Source organism: Taurulus bubalis (assembly GCF_910589615.1).
Source record: "Taurulus bubalis genome assembly, chromosome: 12".
NCBI lineage: Eukaryota > Metazoa > Chordata > Actinopteri > Perciformes > Cottidae > Taurulus > Taurulus bubalis.
In genome coordinates, this window is record NC_136600.1 from 5,527,059 (window position 1) to 5,550,832 (window position 23,774).

Genomic DNA, 23,774 nt, shown 5'->3' on the forward strand with positions numbered 1-23,774 from the left:
ATTGGCAAACACAAATCAGAGGGCAATTACCTTTCTTTGGGTGACATATGGAGCAGAAAGATGATATTATTTGGCACTAAATTTGCATTTAAACAGATTTAAAATGTGTTGCAAATGCGAATGCGCGGAAACAAAGAAAAACAGGAGCCCACATTCGAGTACGCTCGGTAAAGAGGAAAGTGGTGGAGAATCTCAAGATAAAACTCCAACTTGAAAAAAACAGAGGGTGGCTTCATGGAACAATCATTTACTGTATGCACATGTTCAAAAATAGAGAAATTAAAACCAATAGAAAATGTACAGTCTAATATTCCATATTTTTATAAGTCTCGGTTACGATATGATCTCTCTGCAGTGCCAGAGGAGGTCAAATACACATCAGTCCTTCGTCTGTTTTGTGCTTATGGATTTGGACGTGAGTTGGGTTGGACCACGTGGAGGGGGCTGGGGGGTGGGGGTCATTCCACTTTGACACATTGCCATCTCAACAGTTCTTGTCTCTTGACTCAAAGGTCTGTGGCCATAGATTAAAGGATCATCTATGATATGGTAATAATAAAAAAGAAGGAGCTGTACACGGTGACCAGAACACAGCAACAAAGAACACACTGTCCACCACGGAGGTTCATATCACTCTGACTTTTAGCTTTATCTGACTGAAGTACACATGTACAGTAAGATCCTATCCAGTGTTGAGTCTATATAATTGTGCTCTAGGAGCTGGAAGCAGCCAGAGAGAGAGAGAGAGAGAGAGAGTTTCAGATCTCCTTGATTGTTCGCTCAGAGGGCCGGTACTCCTCCCTTCCTTTCGGCGAGGACAAGTAGAAGGACTGGGTCTTGCGTTTTAGGCGAGCTCTCTTGGTGGCCAGCGACAGGCTGTGCTTGCTGGAGGCGATAATGTCGAAGATGAACTTCTTGCAGTCCACGCACACCTCCATGGTGGCCCAGTCCTCCGTCAGCTCTGAGGGAAGCTCCAGTTCTTCGTGGGACTTCAGGGAGCCGTGCTTCGAGAACCTGCACGGAACGGGAAGACAAGCTCGGCATGAACAGGATCACTATCATTTGTGCTTTTACGGTTTGGTTTATATTAAGTAATGGTTCAAACTATCCAGGGTATGTCCATGGATAAGTTTTATAAAGGGTCACTTCACCCTAATAGTAATTAAAAAAAACTTTATATTTTATTAAGTGATGGTATTTACTCCATATTTGTAAGCATTCTTGCTAATTTTATTTATCACCACTGATTTATATGGTTCCTTTAAACGTAAAGCATGTGTGTTTATGAAAGATGCTAAGTTGTTAGTTAATATAATTTGCATTCCTCATTGAAAACAGGAAGGTTTGGGTATTATTAACATAACAAGGACACAGTTTTGGGAGAGAAATGCCGCTGTATTAATTTACCAATCTCAGAAAAAGATATCTCAAAACCGGGGAAAAAATAATCTACATGGTTTGATACCACTGGGATTTTTTTTGGGCAATTAACACAAACATGTAAAATGTGTTCCACTTCCAGAAATATGCAAATACCAGATCTCCAAACACAAATAATAAGGGAAATGCAATCCAATTCAGGTTAAATGGTGCAGATATCAAAACCCAAACGACAGAAGTGTGCAGAGAAGTGAAACCCTTTGTAAAGGATGTCAGTCTTATTCCTTCAGTATGTCAGAACTGCCATTAAATTTGGTGTAAATTAAAATACCAACTGGGCTTTGCTTTGCTTCAATTGTCTATTTCGTTTAATGGTGTGTTGTAATATTACAACATGGTAAAAGGCAAATATTAGGTGCTAACTTGCTAATATTAACGTTTGGCATGCATGACCATTTGCATAAACTACATCTTTTTAGGGTTAGTCTGTGTAGGCTACAGGGCCCTGTTTCTCGTACCTGGCTAAACAAAGTCAAGCAAATGTCCTAATCTCCATCTTAAATTAGTGAGATGATTGACATCAGGCTATCTGGGTTTCTTCACGGCTGATCCGCGCTGAAACGGTCTCGTTAATTCTAGCCAGACGTCAGTCATCTGGATGGATCCTGGCGATCTTGAAGAACTCTCTCCCTATAAAACTAATATAACTAATATCGCTCCTTCATCAATGAGGAAGTGAGCTGCCTTTTTTGTCCGTGGGAGTGTCCAGTTTATCCAGTGAAGTTCAGTAAGCCTGCCCGGGAGCAGGTTTAAATTTTTGGATGTGTTGCTATGGTGATTAATCTAAGCTTGCTTCGAGAAACCGAGAACGCCTGACCTACGTCATCTTATCCTGACAATTAGCCCGCTAACTCAGTTAGCCAGGTACGAGAAACAGGGCCCAGATGAGAGGGACAGAGTGCAGCTAAAGCTAACAAAAACAAAGAAGAGCAAAGCAGTATATTTTTCTGTGTGTAACGAGTATTCAATTTTCACAGGGTCACCATTATGCAACATAGCAGTGGTGTTTCTTATACAATGGAGCCTCAGAATCTGTCAAGTCCATCATAGTTTATAACTGTATACATCAATGCACAACACCTTTTAATTAAAGGGACGCTCCCCCAGAATCAAAAAAACATATTTTTGACATTTGTTTTCGGCCCTCTGATAAATAGCACCTGTCGTGCTATTTATCAATCTAGAAAAGAGAAGAAAAGAAAGAAAAGAAACATGCACTTTATTAATCCCCTTGGGGAAATTCTTCTCTGCATTTGACCCATCCCTGGATAGGGAGCAGTGGGCGGCCCTGTGAGGCGCCCAGGGAGCAGTTAGGGGTTCAGTGTCTTGCTCAGGGACACTTCGACATGTGAGCTATCTAGATTGTTTTAGTGTGAGTTGCTGAGTCTATGGAGGTATCTGTTTTAGATCGGAACTAAAAAAGTTCCTATGTGGAACTGCTCCACATGAGACGTCTGTCGATTATCTTGAATAACTCGGGTCAGGATCTGGAAACTGTCGCAGGGCTCTCAAGTTTTTAAGACGGTTAAGAGTGACATATCCTCCTCCTCCTCCCCTTTAAAGTCCCTTTAAACACCAATAGCCTGGTAAAAAAAATAAGTTTATGAAATGTAATTTTTCCGTTATCTCCAATCGGTTGATGTATCTTCTACTGGCTCTGATCATTGTACTTTTCCACCACAAGTCACAGTGACAGTGCACCATAATCTAAAGATACAGACTGGTAGCAGCTACTATGTCAGCAGCCTTTGTCTTTTGTTTGTCTTTTATCATTTTCTGCATTTTGTGATTATGAGTGTTTTCAGCTTTGCCACATGTTTAAGCATTTACATGTGTATTATATTTGACTTATCTACAGTGTGCGTTTGGGTATTAGGGGCCACTCTACCAATATCATACAAACTCCGCAAGATAATTATTAGTTTCACATTAGGACACAACGTGAACAACTGACATGTCTGAGGAAGTGTGTTCATAGCTCTTACTTGGACATGGTCTTGTGAATGCCGTGGCGCTGCGGGCTACTGGAGGATTTCTCAGATTTTTCTCCAGAGGCCTTTTCAGCTCTTTTAGATGCCCGTGTTGTTTCTACTTTCACAGTGGGGGGCGCAGTGGCCCCTTCCACTCCTGATGGCCCCGGCCCTCCAGCCACAGACAGCCCTTGTCCTACGGCAGCAATGGCACCGACCCTGTCCCTGGGGAGAGTGTTGGTGGAGCCGATGGAGTAGATGGGCAGGCTGGAGTACGGTTTGGATGGCAGCCGCATCTGATAGAGAGGGAAGACATGAACGTTAATAAGTAAAGGCAAAATAATCACTGAGAAAGAATGCTGATGAAAATTATCAGTGAAAATGTTTCCTGAAACATCCTTAATATCCTGCGATCCCTTTTTCTAACTGATCTACCGATTTCACAGTTAGTTTGGAGGAAGGTTTACCTTTAACAGTACGTGCCTTTATTTTGACATTTATTTGGACCCCTTGACTGGGACTCTGGATTCATTTTATCCGGAGGTAACAGGAGAGCTCTGTTAGGCAGAGTAAACTTTAACTTTTTTCAATGGCACCACATTACTGTCAGCTGACTGATCAGAATAAATGAAAGTATAGGATTTCATGCTGTACCGGCAGCCGATTGGCTGATTGGTTCATCCGCTTTGACTCACCTTTTTGCAGCACTGCGCACACACAGGCCTGAAAGGGAGAAAAGAGAGAGAGAGCAAACGGAGAAAGTGATGACAATGAAACCAGTCACTCTTCCTCTTGAATTTTAATTAAAAGAAGATAAATATTTACAGTACTTTTTGCAAAACTGGCAGATGTAGGACCAGGTGAAAAAGGAAAACCTTTTGCTTCGACAACAGAAGCAAAGCTGCAATAAAAACAAACAGATGAAGACCACGTCAGAATAACAAGAAATGAATGCAACATTCGTGGAGGATGTTACAACTGCATCTACTTATTGTCTTTTTGTGTACAGCTTGCGTCATACACAAAGAAGAAGTTACCTTTCCCTTCTTCATAGCGTTGTAGATGTCTTTGTACTGCTGGAACTTCTCCAGCTCTGCCTTCACCAGCACCTGTCTGATGTGCATCACCTCCTCCACCGTTAGAGACAGACACTCCACAGGGAAACAGAACTCCTCCTGCAACGACACACACATGCACGCAAAACAGTGGGTGACCCTGGCCACCGCAGATCCAACACACAGGGCTCAGTGTTTATCATTCAACGCACAAACAACCGGCCCCTTTGCACCTTTTGGAGCTGCCTGCGTAACTCCGGACTGCATAAAGTGTTCTCATTGTACGTGGAAGAAAAAAAAAGAGAGGACTCATGATGCGTAAACAACCGGAGTGATGGGAGGACATGATTGGAGCAGAGTTCCCCACAATGCTTATCTCAAAGGAGCGTTCCCACAGAGACTGTAGAGAAATCTGTTTGCGTTTGATCAATTCTAGACACTTTCCCACCTGAACACGCGCTGTTCATCTGTACATGGAGGATCAGCCAGGGGTTGTGTAGTCTTGAGTCTATCGCTATGAAGATGTCACTAAACCGTTAAACTGGTTCTGTGTATTCATATGCATCAACAAAGTAGTTCATTGAAGGAAACCGAAGCGTCTACAGACCCTTCAGGGTGTGTGTGAGTTATTTTTGTTTTTTAGACAATTTCAGACAGAGCTAAACCTCAGGATGACCAACTAATGTGCAACATGATGGAGGTGGTTCCAAGAGTGCAAGGCTTCTGTTTGCCTCCTCCAAACACCTCCTTCAATTCACAACGCTCAGTGAAATGGCTGGTGAGGTCTCCACTGTTGCGTCCGCCATGTGCTCTGTCAGGTCGCCTTCTCCCGCTCCATCCAGAGACGACATGGTCCTGTCTGGACGGGGTTACGCTCAATACGTCCTGGTGCTGGACACCGTCAGGGATGTTGCAGCAGGAGATATCTGTGTGTTGTTTCAGACTCACATGATTGCATCCAGCCAGCGAGGTGGCGGATGCTGCAGAGTCGACATATACTCGATTACAACAACAACTCGTCTGAAATGTCAGTTCAGCTCTGATTAAAAAGACGCACAATGTAACATAAATGGTCTTTGTGAAATAAAGCTTTTGCGGTTTCAGTTTTTCAGGGTTTTGTGGTTTTACAATACAGTACCGCCAATGTACTGGTCTGGCTCTGGTCATGTTGATCATTCTTCCGAACTGGTTCGGTTCATGATGGGAACCAGAGACAAGGAGGACAGTTTCAAAAAAATAATATCTTCAGAGATATGTGAGAAAAATCATTTATCTATAGTACCACAAATAAAGCAAAATATGGAGGTCAAAATATACATTTTATTATAAATGTATCCCACCACCAGCAAACAAATGGTATGTAGAGCAGATTTAGATCAATTTTAGCTTAAGATACCTACTTGTGGTTGAGAGTTTAAATGATATTTAAAGTAGTGAAATAAAAGATTATTAAATAAATGATATTATTCACTAGCTATGTGATAAAAAAGAAGCTGTTTGTCCTATCATGCATGGAAGCATTAGGAGCGGATGGGCAGCTACAGATATTATGCCGGGATGGACTGAGGGAGACTGGCAAACCTTGGCCGACTCTCTTCCTCTGATGTAAGCAGCCCTGCACAGAGCAAACACTGCCTTCGCCAACCCCAACGCAAACGCCTCGATAGGGGAGCTCTGCAAAGGGTGGAGAGTGGAGGGAGACGGACAAAGGACGGGGATCCGGGTCGATACGAAGCTATCATCCCAACCTGAACGAAAGAGGGTTCCTGCAGAATGACGAAGTCACACCAGCAGATGACGTGAGTAGCCTACACAGGAGACGTCGTGATGGAAAAAGGAGAGGGACGAAATCTAGGAAGACACTCGTCACGCAAATAAAAGGATAAGAGAGATGACGTTGACTGTTCCGTTTTAGGCCCATCTCCTTTTGCTTCTCTGTAAGCATCCTCATGCTTTCTGTCCTTTTTGTCCCTTATTAAGTAACTGGACAGAATCTGTATAAAATATGGTTGTTGTCTCCATGACGTCACCTATGAGTTTTTGAAGAGCGGTTATGAATCTCAGAGTGGTTGACTCCGTCCTAAGTAAAAAAATTGGCAAAGAGGTGAATCGTCGGTGACGCTACAGAGACAGCTAGCAGCTAGCGACTCGGTACGCCACCTATCTGTCACACAAAGCGGCCAAACCCTCAATTATGCATAACTTCTAGCCATAATAGGGGTGATAAAAGGTGAGTTATATATAAATTGACAACTCTACAGTTGTCATGATCAGAGATTAATAGACCGAAATATTTTTTTTAGGCTGTTAATTCCTGCTGCAAAGGCATTTTAAGATAGTGGTCTATGGGGATTGACTCGAGTCAAGTGGCCGTTTGATGGATTGCAGTTTTTGAAATTCCCACCTTGGCACCAGAGAGTGTTGCTTGTTATATGCAGTAAAGATGTTCGACTCACCAAGGACCTGGAGCTCTTTTTGGAGGGCGGCAGAAACAGTCGAACATTGGTCGGAGTCTCCTTCTCGATGGAGTGTCTCCGCTGGGGGGTCTGACGCCTCTCTGGCTGGGGTGTAGAAGAGATGGGCAGGAACATGGGGGGAGCTGGCGTTCGTGGAGGAAAGAGAGGAAAACGTGAGACAAGGATGCAGCTGAACTGGAAAATATTCCAATGAGCAGCTAATTCAAGGCTCAAGAACTTCTGATTATAAACAGAAAGAGAAAAAAGAGGGAAACCTCTGACTGGTGAGGCTGTAAGATTAAAAGTGATTCATCACATTTGGTGAATAGTTTAGCTGAGAAGGCAACTAGCTATGACAGGGACGTAGAAATAATTCCCGACTCACTTTTCTTCCCCAGAGCACACTCCGGGGACGTATCATCCATCACAGATGTAGCCACACTGGAGCTGCTGGCTGATTTGTGCCCAAAAATATCATCCTGTGTACGTGGAATACACAAACACTTCAACCGTTATTTGCTCTGCACATGCCAGATTTCAAAAAGTCCGTACCACACACACAAACGCATACTGACATCGGAGTCAGAGCTGTCCAGCTCGGCGAGACTCGGGGCCTTTAGGAGCCTCTTCCTCGGAGGCACAGACTGTGATCCGGAGGGTTCTCCCCTGGTAGAGGCTGATCCGTTGGCCAAAGACAGAGAGCTGGATGTCCTCCTGCCCATGTAGGGACTAAACTCATCTGCATAGAGCCATACACAAGAGAGTCATTCAGGCTAGAGGGGGAAAGCACTTGACATGACTCTCAAAACAAATCCTCACATGATTCTTTGCATCCTGTGTTGTTCTTTCAATCTGTTTTGACTGTTCTTCCCCTGAGATAAAGGGGGGGAGGACAGACGGGTTTCAAATCACAGTGTGTTCAATGGACGGGTGTTTTGAAAAGATGCATTGAATACTTTTCAGAAGACTGAGGTTTGAGATCCATCCCAAGGTTAAAGAGGTCAGGGAGGGTGAGTTAAGTTGGTCTGAGGGGAGGCAGAGGAGCAGGCTGGTGTTACACACAGAGCATGGAGGACTCTTTAAATTTCTCAGGGGAAGCTGAATCCTTCAAATCAAGCGCCACAAGGTAATTATGTACTGAGAGAGGAGTTAAAGATAGAAAACAATAACCAACCGCCTGACAAGCTGCCTAACTCTTGACTCACACACACACAAACTGAATAGAGGGTTTAAAGAGAGGGATGGAGTGAGAGACAAGGAGACAAGGCAATGCTACAGATAAAGAGCTGCAGCTGATAGGATCTGTGGGAGCCCTGAAACCTCTTTTTTTTCAGTCTTTCAGCTTCTTCTCTCATTTATGGGAAAAGCATCCGACAGGAGCTCTGTCTCAGGACTCACTTTTCTACAAGCTAAGAGACTACATTACCAGGCTTTATTCAAATATGTAAATAGAGATATTAGTTTACAGCCAGAGAGGCAGACAGACAAGGCCAATAGGTTAAGGGTCCAAAATAAAAAAAGGCCTGCCAAACCACAGCAGAGCTCATACTTTACCCAGTCCAGTACGGAACAAATCCTGTGGCATACTGCGAGTTTTGCCAAAACCTAAAAGGGGAAACCTCCTTAATTAGGATAACTATAATAATATTCCATTAGTTGGTATGGCTGTGCTGTAAGCTCTCCATAATACATGATGATAGATGCAGGATTGCGTGGTTGAATGTGCTCTGTCAGCACTGTTGTAGAGTTGTTTGCATCATTAGCACCGTTAACGGTGTTAGCACCGTTAGCTGCAAGCCACCAGTTTAGTCGTCGCCTTGTTGGGAGCCCTGGGGGACAATCACTGTGCTCACAACATTCAACTTAGCACATTCAACTTAAACCATTTGTTTTGGAGGGAGGATTCTTAATTCTTAATGAAAATGTGATGAGTTGATTGCTACCACTCTCACTATCTTTGAAGTATGAATCGACACCCAGGAGGCGATTAGCTTAGCTTATCTTAAAGACTTGTACCAGCTAACAGTTCACTTGCTGTATCTTGGGTTTTTTTTAATCTGTAAATAAATGTAGTCAGAACAAGTTGTGGTTTTTCAGGAAGTTACAGTATATATTAACTATTTCCTGGATGGGTGCAGTCACCTCCTGTTGTCTCTAGAGAAGTCACTGCGCAGCTGTTTGCCAAGAAATAGTGCCTGAACATTCCCTATGAAACCACAACATAACGTGTTTTTCTATTCTGTTGGTGTACCGTTGGACAGAGGGCTAGCTTTTCCCCCTGCTCGCAGTCTCTATGCTAAGATAAGCGAACCACCTCTTGGCTGGTGATGAGACATGAGAGTGCTGTTGATCTTCTCATCTAACTCTCGCAAGCTGAGCGCATTTTCTAAAATCTCAAGCTATTCCATAAATTGTTGATGCATTATAAACATTCCAGTCGGACACATCTCTCTTTCGCCCTTCCAGCAAACTTCTTGAAACTGTATTTTCTTGCTCCTGATTAAAACCTTAATCATTGTTCATTAAAGTGTCAGTGGGTATGTAGCATATCCCCATAAAATACAGAGCAAAGTGAGAATCAAACTCTCTCTCACACACACACACACACACACACACGCACGCACAATCGGACAGCATGACAGTGTGATGAGAGACATTGGCTTCAGCACGAGGGAAAGAGGAGCACAGCGTTATTCTGATTTTCCGGCCTCAGCAGTATTTCCTTCTCTTCTCAATCAGAACTGTCTCATTAACTTGGTCATATTTAATGCTGCACACTTGCCACTATTGAGAGGCCGCTGTGCAAAGCACGAAGTTGCACACTGATTGGATTCTGAAAAATCACATAGTACAAGAAAGACTCTTTTATGTGACTTTTCAGCTCTTCATTTTCACTCCTTGACTTGATGCCTGGCTACACACTCAGTGTCTACCACATCTTTCTATTTTTCAAACTGAAATTATGGCCAGATTTTACACATTGCACCTTTAAGATTCCCAGCATACATGACAGATTACAAAGAATTTAGCAACATTTGAAACCGTTGACTGAGTGTTTAAAGATCAGCAGCAACAAGCAGGACCATTTTTCACGAGTCATAAGCGTAATCATGTCACTTTTGTATGACAGGAGCTGCAGATGGACATTTCTATAATAGACTACGGTTATTACACCAACAATGTTGCCCTCCAAAGAAAGACACTGAGGCAATGTCATTTCACAAGCAGTCCTTCAGAAAAAAGAAAAAAGCCTGATGTACTCAGAAAATATGCAGAAATAAAACAAATAAAAAGAAGAACCGACGACATACAACATAAAACTCAGCTGGATAATGTTGCATTATTTCAACCATCACTGGCCATTAATTCAGTATCTAAACACATAGCAACAAGAGCAGTAAAGCCTTTTAAATTACACAAGCTGAATTTAATCTCTCCCTTCAGGACTTCCAGATGATAATGGGAAGATAGGATTCCCTCTTGCTATTTCATCCAACGTATAAAAGAATTACTCCACACAAAATACATGGATTGTGTTCGATCTAATTTCAGCTTTGCCCCTGTTTTGTTTATTTTTCAGTAGGTTTGACCAAGTTTGTTTCAAGCATGTGTTCTCACTTCATCCAGACTTGCTCACACACTGAGTAGCTTTTGCAAACTTACAATCAAAGGTTGTTGGTAAACTGTGCAGTGATCCTTTCATATCTGGAGTGATTGTGTTATTAGATATGATACACATCACTTTTAATTCTATTTGTGTGCATCCTAAATACAAATGTGAGATGATATATATATATATATATATATATATATATATATATATATATATATATATATATATATATATATATTTGTTTTTAATCAACTAAGTGTTTATTTATTTGGATATATTTATCTTTATTCTATGTATTTCCTACTGTTCAATGACATTATATTTAACTTTTTTCCAAGATGAAAGACCACATGCTAAAAATATTAAACATTTTATAATTGTATATATGGAGCAGCTTATAAAATCAGGGGAAATACAAAGGACATTACCTCAGTGTCTCTAAGTGGTTGCCCTGACTACAGCTCTGTCGTTTTGTACCGTGAACGAAAATCCTGTGTGTCCATTCTGCCGGTCAAAGTGTCTTTCATCAGTTCGCTCTCCTCGGTGTCCTCCTACCAACCACCGGTGTCCCACGTCACCATGTGTCACCTCAACAGACCACCACCGACCACTAAAGCATGACATGGAATGTGTGTGCGGTGTGCTGGCAGAGTGGTGGATGTGTGTGTGTGGGCTGTGAGAGCAGATGAGCAGCCACAACAAGGAAAGAAACAGAGAGAGATATAAAAAAATAATTAAAAAAAGCCAGACAAGCAGCGAGGTAGACTTTACCTGACGTGTCAAAACTGAAAGACATGCTAAGTGGCCGAATTACTGCAAGGAGAAACAGTCATGGTATAGGACAGTTATTGCTTGTGGTTAGGAGGTAAATCAAGGCAAGATTTATTTTACTACAGCAAAGGATGTAATGAAGTGTAAACACTTTCATGATGGGAGATAATAGGATTTCAAATAAGCCACAGCCGATGGTGAGAGATTACTGACATTCAGAAACAGCAGTGGTTTTGGCATCTTCAGGGTTAAAATAATTTAGACACTTAGCATTATTGTAAAAACATCCATCATGTTGCAAACAAAACAATAATGAAAGGCATTAGTTGCAACACAAATAATAAATGTTAGGCAGAATGAGCTCCAACAGCAAAAGGCAGAGCCACAAATAATAGTGTAGTAAAGTGTGAAAGGAACTAAAACATGAAGCTGCTACACATTTATCATCTGCAAGCACCAGATCCATACTTCCTTTTAAAAAGTTACATTTCAGAGCGAAGTATGTTTTCTTGTGTGAGTGTGTTTGTGTGTGATTAACAACAAGAGCGGGGTCAGAGAAGCGAGTTTCCTTACCCAGCCTTCCCCTGCGGACCTCACCAGGAGACACTGGTCGGAGCTTCCTCTCCGCTTTGATTTCCTCCAAGATGCGTTCATGCAGCGTTGGAGGAAGCTGAGTCTGCGGCTTCAGTTTACGGGCTGACACCTAGCACAGGACGATGACGGGTAAAATAGAGGTAGTGACACAGAGAGTCTGTGGAGCGGAGAGCAACAACTAACAGGGTTATAGCCAGAAGTCTTTATCATCGCCGCCTCCTCTGATGTTCTGTGACTGATTGTCCCTCTCATTACCTCGAGTTGAGTGTCCTGCTGAAACAGCAGTACGGTTTATATCAACAGAGAGGTAGTGAACGCAGTATTTCACTGAGTTCACAATGCAGTGCAATTTGAATGAGAAGGCTATCTACATCAATGTTAGTGTAAATCCAATAATCAGGTCTGAAACTGTTATTACAGTTATTACTGTTAAGTGTTATTTTTTTGCTGGGGCAAATAAAACACTTAAAAGGACCATTCTGGTTAATTTTAACATGCCGTATTTACTATGAATGAAAATGTACCTCCATCGTAGAGATGGGGGTAAACAAGGACATGCACAAACCAACGTATATCAGGGTCCAAAACAGTCCAAAACTAAAAATAAATAAAAATTAACAAGGTTGGAAGGCAGGATAAATCTGTAAAATATCACCTCATTCTTGAGAATCAAAACTGATTGAGATTCTACTTCTTTCAAATAACTAATTGATGTCTAATCGTTTCTGCATTATTATCAGCAATGCCAAATGGCTTATAGTTGCCATGTATGACAGGGATTCATCCAAAACATTCACGGTATTATCTTCCATGATGTTTTGTTAACCGTGAGTGCTTTCCACCATATATTCAAGTATGGGGAAATCTTTTTTAACAATTGATAGTTCTGGCATTATATATGTAAAATCAGCATTTTCTATCTCCAGCATATAATTGCAGACTTTCAGAGCGCTAATTTCTAATTTCAGAAACCACTGTTCTGGCTGGTTGTTGTTGCCTCTCATTTGAAGACAGTTAACTCCATGTTGTAATCAACATAGACTTGTACAGGCTGCACAAGGATGGGTTGAGCTGCACTCACAGGGTTGAGAGGTGGTCTGGACCTGATGAACTCCAGGATGACTTCATGAGCGCTCTTCTTTAACCTCGGTGGGATGGCTCCATTCATCTGGAACAACAGAACAGGATGATACAATATGGAAAAGGTACACACAGGCCTGAACATCTAGTTCAGGAATCCTGCCGGTTGCAGAAGGTTATTTGCTAACTGGAGCACTTGACATGGAAAAGTTGAATAATCTGGTCCCACATTACACTCTGAGGTAGACAGAAAAGGTCAAATTACCAGTTATAAGACAACCAAATCAAGGATAAAAAACAGTGTTATCAGCTAAGGCTGAAACTAATCATGTAAAAAGTGACAAAACGAAATAAGAAGCAGCAAAATATCACGTGATTATCACAACCGTCCGAGAGTCATTTTTATGCCATTTTTTATTAACAGCCTATGTCATGGTACTGATTTCCATGATGCTTTATTAACAGTGAGAGCTTCTGGCAGCATTTTCTGTGGTGACATGTAGAAGTGCAGCAAGCAGGAGGAGTGCATCACCAATTTCTACTTGTGGTCCAAACTGGACACTGACCATGACTTTGCGCAGTTTGAAGCGTTTGGACCGGATGTCGTCCATGAGCATCTCGTAGGGGGTGAGCTGGTACTCAATGGGCAGAGGGTTGTAATGCCGCTCCTGCACCTTCTTCAGCTTCACTCCTTCACGCAGGTTCCTCATCACCTGAACCCAGAATCGAGCCTGACGGAGGAGGCAAAGGGCAGCATGGGAAAGGGGAAGTAAAAAGTACCACAACCCTTTGAATCTGAAAATATGAGTTAGGTTTTGATCAAATGATCAGTTAAGGCTGGAGGTCAGAGGTCAGTTGAGTCTGTTTGCTTACCCAGTCAGCATTCTGTAGCTCATTCAGGTCTCTGCCAGTTTCCTCTGATGACCCTTCCTCCATCTTACGGAGGTTCTGTTGGAAAGAGAGCAAGGGAGACAGAATTTGGAAAAAAAGAAAGAGGCTAAAAGCAGAAGGTTGACGGACCACTACATGTGGACCAAGTTAAACATGTGTTTTTCCTAACATGTCAATTCAAAATGTTGGTTGTGAAAAAGGCGTATATTTTAAAAATAGTGTCAGCCCTAAAAAAAAAAAGAAGCCCATTCATGTACTTTTTTTATGTAAGGTACAACTAAACAGAACCTGACACAGTCCCACAATTGTTATTCTGCAGTGAACTGAAAGCGCAGCTCCTCCATCCTGAGACCTCGTGAACTTACACAACGTGAGGCCATTAGAGAGACTGACCTAAACCTGCATTCCTCTGCTGGTGCTCTGAAAGTTCAGCAGACAGTCAACGTGTGTGTGAGTGTGTGTGTGTCTGTGTGTGTGTGTTTTATGTGTGTGCGTGTGTGCGTGTGTCAGCGTTTTAATGCACAGCAACCCCGGACAAAACGTCCACATGAATAATTAGGGCAATTAGCAACTGCATCTACAACCTAATTTTTTCTTGTCAGTAAATTCTGCTCTAGTTGTTCTCTGTTTGTCGCTCTCGACAGCTGACAAGAGGCACTCATCCACGAGCAAAACAGGAGCCGGAGTTGTTTCTATGAATCAGCTCTAATTCAGCTACCTTTCTGTGAATCTCGAGCAACAAGAGGCATCTTTGTGGAGAGACAGAGCAACTCTTTGGCAGTCATTGCTGGTAGTTGAGGACAGATACACATGGGTCCAATGTGTGGGTCGGCACAGCTCTGCCATGCAGACGGGAAAGTGTGGTTGGGAGGGATGCTTGGTGCCCATGTTCCATATTTGTTGACGATGACACTGAAGTAAGGTCACATGTTCTATTTGATTTTAATATCTAGAGACAATTAAGCTTATTCTTGTCTGACATTTATGACTACCTCCTTGTGTTTGAGCTAGATGCTAACACTAGCATGCTAACACGCTCGATCCTGTGGAGACCCCGAATGTTTGTACCATCCAATAGTTATTGAGGAATTTCCCTCAAAACCACAAATGCCAATGTCACTGTGGAGCAGGGGATCACAAGATTCAAAAACTTAACTTCCTTATTTTTTAGGCTACAAAAGAATACATTCTTCTCTTTTTTTTCAGGCTTCTTTCTCAGCCATCTCCACCTTGCAATAAGTCCTCTCTCCTACCAGAGAGTTATGTAACCAGCCAAATCCCCTCTATTCATGGCAATGGATACGCATACTAAAAGGGCAGCAGCAGCGCATTGCAGGAAGGACACTGAGGTGAAACACACACACACACACACACACACACACACACACACACACACACACACACACACACGCCTCCTCAATGAAAGGTTTCAACCCACAGCTGAGCTCCAATGTGCTCCCGGGGAGAAACAAAGCCCAAAATGACTCCGGCCAATAACGTATTTGTGATGAGAGAATTATATTTTGAACTTGCGTTCATTTTTCCAGGCCACTTTTCAAGCATTTTCATTCAGTTAGAAAGCAGTGATTATAATGTATTCTAACTGTGCAAAGCAGACAAAAACTAAGGGTATATAATTGGAAATCTCCCTCCATTTTGAACATGGGCACATGACCTATAACAGACAATAATACACTGTAGGCGCATTAATCCTTTGCGGTATGTAAACAAGTTGGAAAGGTGTTACATCACAGACCCTCCTATCACTACAATAGGAGTCTCGCACATGATTAAATGAATCAGGCCTCTCCTGCGAGCTGTGAGAAGCTGAACTGGGTGCTTTTGGCTGAATGAGAGTCAGCATTTATCCAGATATTGCCATCTATGTCGGACATGAATAAACAACATGTCATACTCATTCTTCACAGTGACCCACTTCAACCTGGCAGCCCGTGTGATATTGTGTGGTATTAAAGCTGCTGACGGCTGGTATTTCGTCCTTAAATTCACTAATGTCATGTTTGAACTTTCAGTTCAAGATTCATGCCAAAAGAATGCAAAATGTAGAAATATTTAGTCTTTATACTACTTTAGCCAGGTTGTAAAATCCTCTGAAACAGCATGTATGCCATTGTGTATCGTAGGGATGGTGAACAGGAAACAGTGAGTGGATGGGAGAAAAAAACTCTGGGATGCACTTAAACTTTAGAAGACAAAAATAATCCAATATAATTTACCACAAATACAAAGGACCAATTTAAATCTGCAAAGGCTGACTTAGAAAACTCCTGAGAAATTAGGACTGCTTGTTGTAACACTGCAGCTGTTTCATTGAATTGAAATAGTTGTAAGAGACTTTGAGAAAAAAGAAAAAAGAAAAGACGAGGGCCCTGCGTGAAGGCGTGGCAGTGGGTCTAAGATGTAAGTGTATTAAAATGGGCAGAGAAGGTATACGTTATACGTACTCGCTTGATACTGGTCGTTAGGGTTCCCACCTCGTTTACGTTACAATCCATTCATTTCTTTATCCACGGTCATTAACACGGATGCCTTGCCGTATCAGCTGACCGCCCCTGCTGTCACACAGGCGGCGCAGCTGTCCTCATGTCCTTGTGTGTGTGTGTGTGTCTCTGTTTTGTCCATGCCTGTTACAGGCTACATCCAGGAATGATGGCTTATTACTGAAACAGGCGATATTGCTCATTCAGACATGATTTTTTCCCCATTCCTTGTTTTAACCTTTAACACACAAAAGCAGTGAGGAAAAACTGACGTCGTACAACCGCAGACTGGTTGTAAAAGACAAATACTGGTATTTCCACTTAGGTTCACATAATCACAATCACCAAAAATGATCATACGTACATTGTGTGTATTTTCAAGGTGCTTTTTATTTATTTATTTATATATTTTCAAAATGAAACCCTTCTTATGCTGACCAATCGTATGTGTCCGTTCATATGACTATCGCCGTATGACTAACCCTGTCAGGTTTAGCCACACAGAGAGATGTTGATTAGTGGGGTGCATGTAAGGTCATCATGCTAAATCTTTTTTACATGACCTTCATGCAAAAAGGTCAGTGATCATCCTGTAACCTTTCATTTGAAGGGAATGCCTGAACTGCCTGTTTAAAAACCAGCAGTTCAGCATTTTGGGCGTTGTTTCTGGCTGTCACCAACTTTATTTTTTGCTACCAGAAGTGACACGAGAGAGTGGTGCTAAATACAACAGAAATAAGACTCCAACATGTTACAATTAACTTCCATTAATTAGAAAAACACAATGAAAGGATTAAAGTTCGAACCTGTCAATCACAGGGTAGCCTCCGCCTAAAGCATATCTCTATTTTACTCTAAATAGGACCATAATTTACTCAATGAGCATCATACTGTGTTGAAGAATATTTGAAACTAGTTATTGAGACCATACATTCATGTTAACAATGTTTACTGAGATAATAAAGAGACAATTAGGGTAATTTTCTCATAGATTTCTATGAGAAAATTACCCATCTGGTTGACTTCTTTTTATCAACCAGAGGAGTCACCCCCTAATGGCCATGAGAGAGAATGCAGGTTTAAGGCAATTCTTCATTGGACAACTTTGCTCAAATGCTGAACCGACAGAAACCTGCATATGATACCTTTAAACTGCCTATGGGTCTGGAAAAAAGAGCTGTTCGAGCCCACAGTCATGATGAGGAGGATGATGACGACCCACCTCTTTGGCGCTCTTGATCTTGTCCAGGAAAGTGCCGAGCTCCCTGGTTTCTGTGTACAGAGCTCGACACACTGCCTGGTAGTGATTGGGGGTGTCTGACAGATTGGGCAGATGAGCTGTGCACAGCTACAAGGGGGACAGAGAAGCACAGAGGAAGATAAATGTTCAGTGTACAGTTCCCACGGCTGCTCCGATGGCTAACATCACACCTAAATGATTCACAAAGCGCAACGTATTTTATTAACTCCACGGCTAACAATATCCATGTTATTACAATGGTACCCATCACATACTTAGTGAAGGGATTTCAGGTTTTGTATAGTACCCACTGGCAGCCATGTTTGTGGTCCTCTATGCTTTGTCAACACTCTGTGAACAACCTTCTAAAATGATGATAGTTATATGATGATATGATGATAGTTTGCATGCTGTCTTTTTAGCTAACAATGCTATAAAACAACAACTGTTGGTCAAATGAGGCAGCTCCTCTCCAGCAACAGCATGGATTGCCGGGGCAAAATATATATATATATATATATATATCTATATACATACATACTATACTGTCATCAGTGGGCCATATGATCAATCCCCATTGTGCTACCTCCTTCAGCATTAGTGACTTAATCGACATTCATATAATTTCAATTATTGGGAATTGCCACTTTAAGTAAGGTTTTGAATGTTTTTTTACAGAGTATTGGTACTTTTACTTTCAGTTAAGGATTTGAATAATTCTTCCACCAATGTAAAACTGCTAAACACAATCGACAAAACAACTATTCCTGCTCAGCCATGCTGCTGCTCACACACACAAACAGACCGACAGTGGTGAGAGAATACACCCTTGTTTCTCTCATAGAGAACAGGTACCCTGGGCCAATGCGTGGCATGCTCTTGGCGTCCATTTGTCCAGACTGCATCACAGTAAGAGAACATTTCACTATACACAAGAAATAGCAGACAACCATCTCCCCATTAGCATTCTACAAGTGTGTGAATGACTGGCTGCTTCCAGTGTTGATGGACATATGGACATACTACTGTGGATATGTTATAGTTCAAAACAGATAGTGTATTCTATGTCAGCCAGGGTCAGTACAGTAGGACAAAAGGTAAACTGAGGGAGCACAGAGAGTGAAAAATACTGAGACGACGATCGGGACCGACAGCTTTGTAGCCAGCGGGCCGGCCAGACTGCCACACTGCCACACTGCTCAGATACCTTGGAGAGCAGTGTGTGTGTGTGTGTGTGTGTGTGTGTGTGCGTGTGTGTGTGTGTGTGTGTGTGTGTGTGTGTGTGTGTGGGAGATGATGTAAACAGTGTGAGGCCATGTGAGGCCTGACACAGTGATCTGTGCTCCATTGGACAACAGAGAGATCAACTCCCCTGTTGGCCAGGATGAGGCTGGCAGCCAGACTGCAATGTGGTCCAGAGTCCATTTTCTCACACAGATCTTTTCCCCTTGCTGATATCATCTGTTCCAGGAATCTATCAGTGGATTATTAACTTTTTTCCATTTTAGGTTACATAATCCTTCTTTCTCCACCAGACTGCAAAGCAAATTATGAATGGACGGGTACATGGATGGGTTTATTTAGCCGCTACATTTACTTGCTACTTTTCAAATTAACATATTTGTCAAAAACATATCATGAGATTACAATATATGAGGCATTATTATATAAAAGCTACCCAACAGTACATCAAATATTAAAAATAAACTCCACCATGACCATCTAAAAACAATGAAATCCTTAATTAACATGTCATTAATAATAATCAAATAATCCAAATCCAATCCAATAATACGACTGGAGCAATTCTACATAATCAGTTTTTCTATCTTTCATACTGAAAGCATATTTTCCTGATACTGATACTTGTGCACTTTCACTTATGAAACATTTCATTCAAATTGTTCGACTGGTTGTTCAAGTCAATGATTGGTATCGTGAACTTCCATTGCTGGAATCCATGAATTCAGACTCCTCACAGCTGGTGTAGTTGTCCTCTGTCTGAGGACGGACTAGTCGCTAAATGTTTTGCTCCTCTCCAGTGCTTTACAATCCGTGCCCAGTATTTAAACATTTTAAAACATCAACATTCAAACATTTGCACGGCATCAATAAGTTTTAGTCGGCCACATGGGGGCAGAACCTCACAACAAGCTAAAATAACACACATTTGACATAAAGGTCTTATAAAGGTGTCAGCAAAACATTCAGATTTGTTTGGAGTCACTAGTCACCCTCCTTTTTGCTCTGTTTTGGTTTCTTAGCTACTTCACTATGTTCACCAGCAAAGTCTCTGACTTTGTGTATCTGCAGTATGGGGATCGGCATGTAGCAACACTTTGGCAAACAGGAGGAGGAGAGTGGTGAGACTGAACCAAAACAGCAATGTTCCATGCCTGCTACTCATTATATGAATCATTGCTGTCATATTCATTGAATGTGCTGTAGCTCCGTTACGTTATTCATTCTGGCCACATGACATCTATTGCTTCTGTCCATCCGGGGAGAGGGATCCTCCTCTGTTGCTCTCCCTCAGGTTTCTTCCCATTTTTTCCCTGTGAAAGGGTTTTTACTATCTTTATTTGGGGAGTTTTTCCTGATCCGATGTGAGGTCCCGGGACAGGGATGTCATGTGTACAGATTTTAAAGCCCTCCGAGGCAAACTTGTATTTGTGATGTTGGGCTATATAAAATAAACTGAATTGAATTGAATTGAATAAAACCAAAACCATGAGCTGAGACATTAAAAAGCTCTGTAGAACTGCAGAGTTGCCAAGTTTCTTCTAAAACCACACCTTTCACATTACACATTGTCGTTGGATTTCCATTTTTGACGAGAAAATAATGCGTGCGGCTTTAAATTCAATTTAGTCTATCAGCTGTTGGCGAGCTCCACCTTAAAAGGAAGAAATGTGTTTTCAAATTGGACTTGGTTAGCATAAAAATGAACCGTCACCTACTCAGCTACTGTATGTACCTTGAAGATATCTCTATAGCCGTGGACGCTGGAGATGTTGTCGGGGTCATCCTCCGCCTCGTCCTCTTCCTCTGTGGCCTCGTAGCCTTCGTCGGGGCAGGCGTCCCTCTCCGCCTCGGCCATGTTGGTCATGAGGTCGATGAGCTGCTCCAGAGGAGGACTGAGCTCCCTCTCCTCGTTCTCCTTCAGCCCGTAATCCAGAGCCTTGTAGATCATGATGCCCAGGGACTCAATCACCTGCAAGAGCACGGGAGACAACCAAGAAGCAGCTTCACACACATATACTAATTTATGTAGATGCAATGAGCTGTTGATAACTATATGAATGCTTGCATGTTCTTTTATCTATGAATATGATACAACTATTTCGATAACATACAATGCCCATAGGTTGTACATATTTCAAGTAAAATAACTGGTGTCTGATGACAAAACTGGATGTATGAAGCGAAACACATTTATTTGTGACATCATTTGTTTTGTTTTGTCGTTTATCACGAAAACAAATATGGATTTTGGTCTTTGTTATGCAATATGATCCTCTTTTGTGTGCCGAGCCTGAGCGGAATAGCTGTAATACCGTGACCTCGTGACTCAACCTTTCAACGAGAGGCCATTCTAGATGCATGCAAACACACTAACGCTCACTGGCCTCTGACGGGCCGACCCTGGGAGTAGATTACTGATAGTAGATCTTGTGATTAACTGACGCATGAAGGAAAACACGATCATCAACACATGGCCTCATGTGGATGTGGTCCGTCTTTTAAAAGGATGAAGGAATCCACTGTCTGCGTTTCCTCCTCGACTTTGAGGATGACAGGACTTGAATGATAATGTTTTTTAGCATTGAACATTCAAGCTTGTCCACAAGCGACTTACAATAAGTGCATTCAAGTACAAATCAGAACAACAAGAAAGTACAATTTCTTCAACAAAGTTAAACTACAGAGTGCTATCCGTAAGTGCCATTTAAGTGCTACTAAAGTGCTACTACGGCGCTATTTGGCATCACCACAGTGCAATTAACACCAGTAGGGAAAACAATGCATGGCCCTCCATTGACTTTGCATTGTGTGCAGGTTACTGTCGTCTGCCAGAATATAACAGAAACATGCCTAAAAGCTGCAGCATTAACAGGCCAGCATAAATAAATATGTTTTAATAAGCTGCTGTATCGTAAAAAATTGCCATTAAGAAGACAAAAGTGTGGCATCAGCTGTAAGGATAGGAAAACTGCGGAATCCTGACACGAAGTAGCCCTAACGTGACGTGTGCAGAAAGCATTTAGTCCAAAGTCAGTTGTAGGCTAACCTTATTTCTGTAAGTTAAGCTTAATATTTTTCAACTTCTGAACGTCTTATTGTAGAATTTGGATAAATCAGAAAGCTATGCAGTATTATGTTTGCAAGTCCCTTAGCTAACTACATTAGCTTGCTAACACAAAGGCTAGCTAACATTAGCTCGCTAACAGCTAATCTGTCCCATCCCGTTATCCCTTTAGTTATCAACTGCCCTGTTAAACATAGGGTGCTAAAATAATCCTTTGACATGCTGAAATCTGAGGGTTTTTTTAGCTAGCTACAGGCATTTTCTGAACATTTCAGTTCATGGTTGCATATTGTGGCGCCAATTATTATCCCCTCCGGTGGGCGTGGTTTTCAAAGGCCACGTTGCGCTCTGTCTCTATTTACTGTTGCGAGATATGCTCTTCACATGTTCCATTTCTTTTAACCAACCAATAATAAATAAAAAAAATCACAAACAAAGATGTATTGTTGCGATTGTGCACACTTTTTTTCCATTCAAAGCCTTTTGCCGCAAACTATGACTATGATTGCAGGAAAGAATAACTTTCCCCGTGACTGTGAAGGCCGCCTATAGCCAACAGCGTTTCCATTCCACTCAGACATCTGCCTGACTGGTTCCCAGGCTTCCAGGCGACCGAGCAGAATAAAGGGAGAGGAAGAGGTGGAGAGAAGAAAAAAAGACAAAGAAGAAGGAAAAGAGAAAGAGAAAAAGTGGGGATGAAGGTGTCAACCAAAGGAGATTTGCCGGTGCTGCAAAGTGCAGCAATGGCCATCGTTGCATGCAAGAACAACATCAAACAGCTTGGCTTTAATTTCAGCATTCCTGTCACGGAGAGGAGGCAAGCTGGGCCAAAATAAAAACCATTGTGACGCACGAGTAAAGCTTTTTACATTGTCCCCAAAGCATCGGCCATGATGACTCTCTCACATGTGTAGTTATTTTCCTTAGTTATCCGCCTGCTGGCTTCAAGTTCCCACTCAGGGCCCCTCTCCTCAACCTATACAGTCAATATCCATCTACCATCCACCTAGTCTAGTATCCCTGAGGGGACAATGCAGGTTTGCACATAACTCATCAAAGTGATTCTAAATGGGTGTTATGTTCAGGTGTCTGATCCATTCGAGTTTCATTACAGCTCTCAGAAGCAACTACTCAGATGGAGGGCTGAACACCATCACGATTTGATTTGACAACAGAGCCTTATGTAGACAAGTGTGAGTGTAACACCTGTGTTCAAATTATGTAAAAGGACTCTCTGGGTTAACATGGCTAGGTGTTTGCTGCCATGCATTCACTGTTTATACAGTTTCATACAGTGAGAAGTCCAGTATAACAGTGCATCAAGGCTAATTGATTACATTGATTTACATGCTTTGTGCCAGCCTATTTCCTGGCTGGGAGTGTCTGCTGGTTGCCTGGCAACCTCGTGGTGATGACAGGCTTAATTTTGAGTGGTGTCCATCTCCTCATCTAACTCCTTGGCAAAAGAGCTGGAAAGTGTATTTTCCAGTGTTGATGTTCCCTCGATTTTTATTAAATTTTGGTCCAACCAACATTTGAAAAACCTAAACATGAAAAGTGATATCGAACAGGAAATTGCGTCAAATCACCCCTTTATTTAAGAAGCAATTTTTCAGAAGAATTCTTTCTTGCGAAAAGACATAGAGGATGAATCTAATACCAAATTGTTGGGTCAGGGAGGATCACATGTGACCAAAAGGCTGGTTCTCTATGCGTCTGGCAATGAGATGTCATGGTCTGCTGTGCATGTTTAGTGGAGTCAGATAAAGACACCAGTGTTAAGAGGCTTTGAATCTCATTAGTTTTAGTTATGTAGCTTTGTGTGATAAACACCGGGGCCAATTGTGCTAATTA

At 42.0% G+C, this 23,774-nt stretch overlaps 1 protein-coding gene across 1 annotated transcript in view; it reads right to left on the reverse strand.

Moving 5' to 3' along the window:
- Positions 1–758: 758 nt before the first annotated feature.
- The window catches only part of spire1b (spire-type actin nucleation factor 1b), a gene marked incomplete at both ends in the record, with an annotated part of 32,544 nt that continues 9,528 nt past the window's right edge, over positions 759–23,774 (reverse strand). The window contains 17 exon segments of the mRNA XM_079227694.1: positions 759–1,014; positions 3,426–3,706; positions 4,106–4,133; positions 4,241–4,311; positions 4,448–4,585; positions 6,047–6,186; positions 6,189–6,213; positions 6,922–7,064; positions 7,307–7,400; positions 7,497–7,660; positions 8,476–8,526; positions 11,879–12,008; positions 12,981–13,067; positions 13,546–13,710; positions 13,853–13,927; positions 17,594–17,719; positions 20,589–20,825. Coding sequence (XP_079083820.1) covers positions 759–1,014; positions 3,426–3,706; positions 4,106–4,133; positions 4,241–4,311; positions 4,448–4,585; positions 6,047–6,186; positions 6,189–6,213; positions 6,922–7,064; positions 7,307–7,400; positions 7,497–7,660; positions 8,476–8,526; positions 11,879–12,008; positions 12,981–13,067; positions 13,546–13,710; positions 13,853–13,927; positions 17,594–17,719; positions 20,589–20,825 — 2,211 coding nt within the window.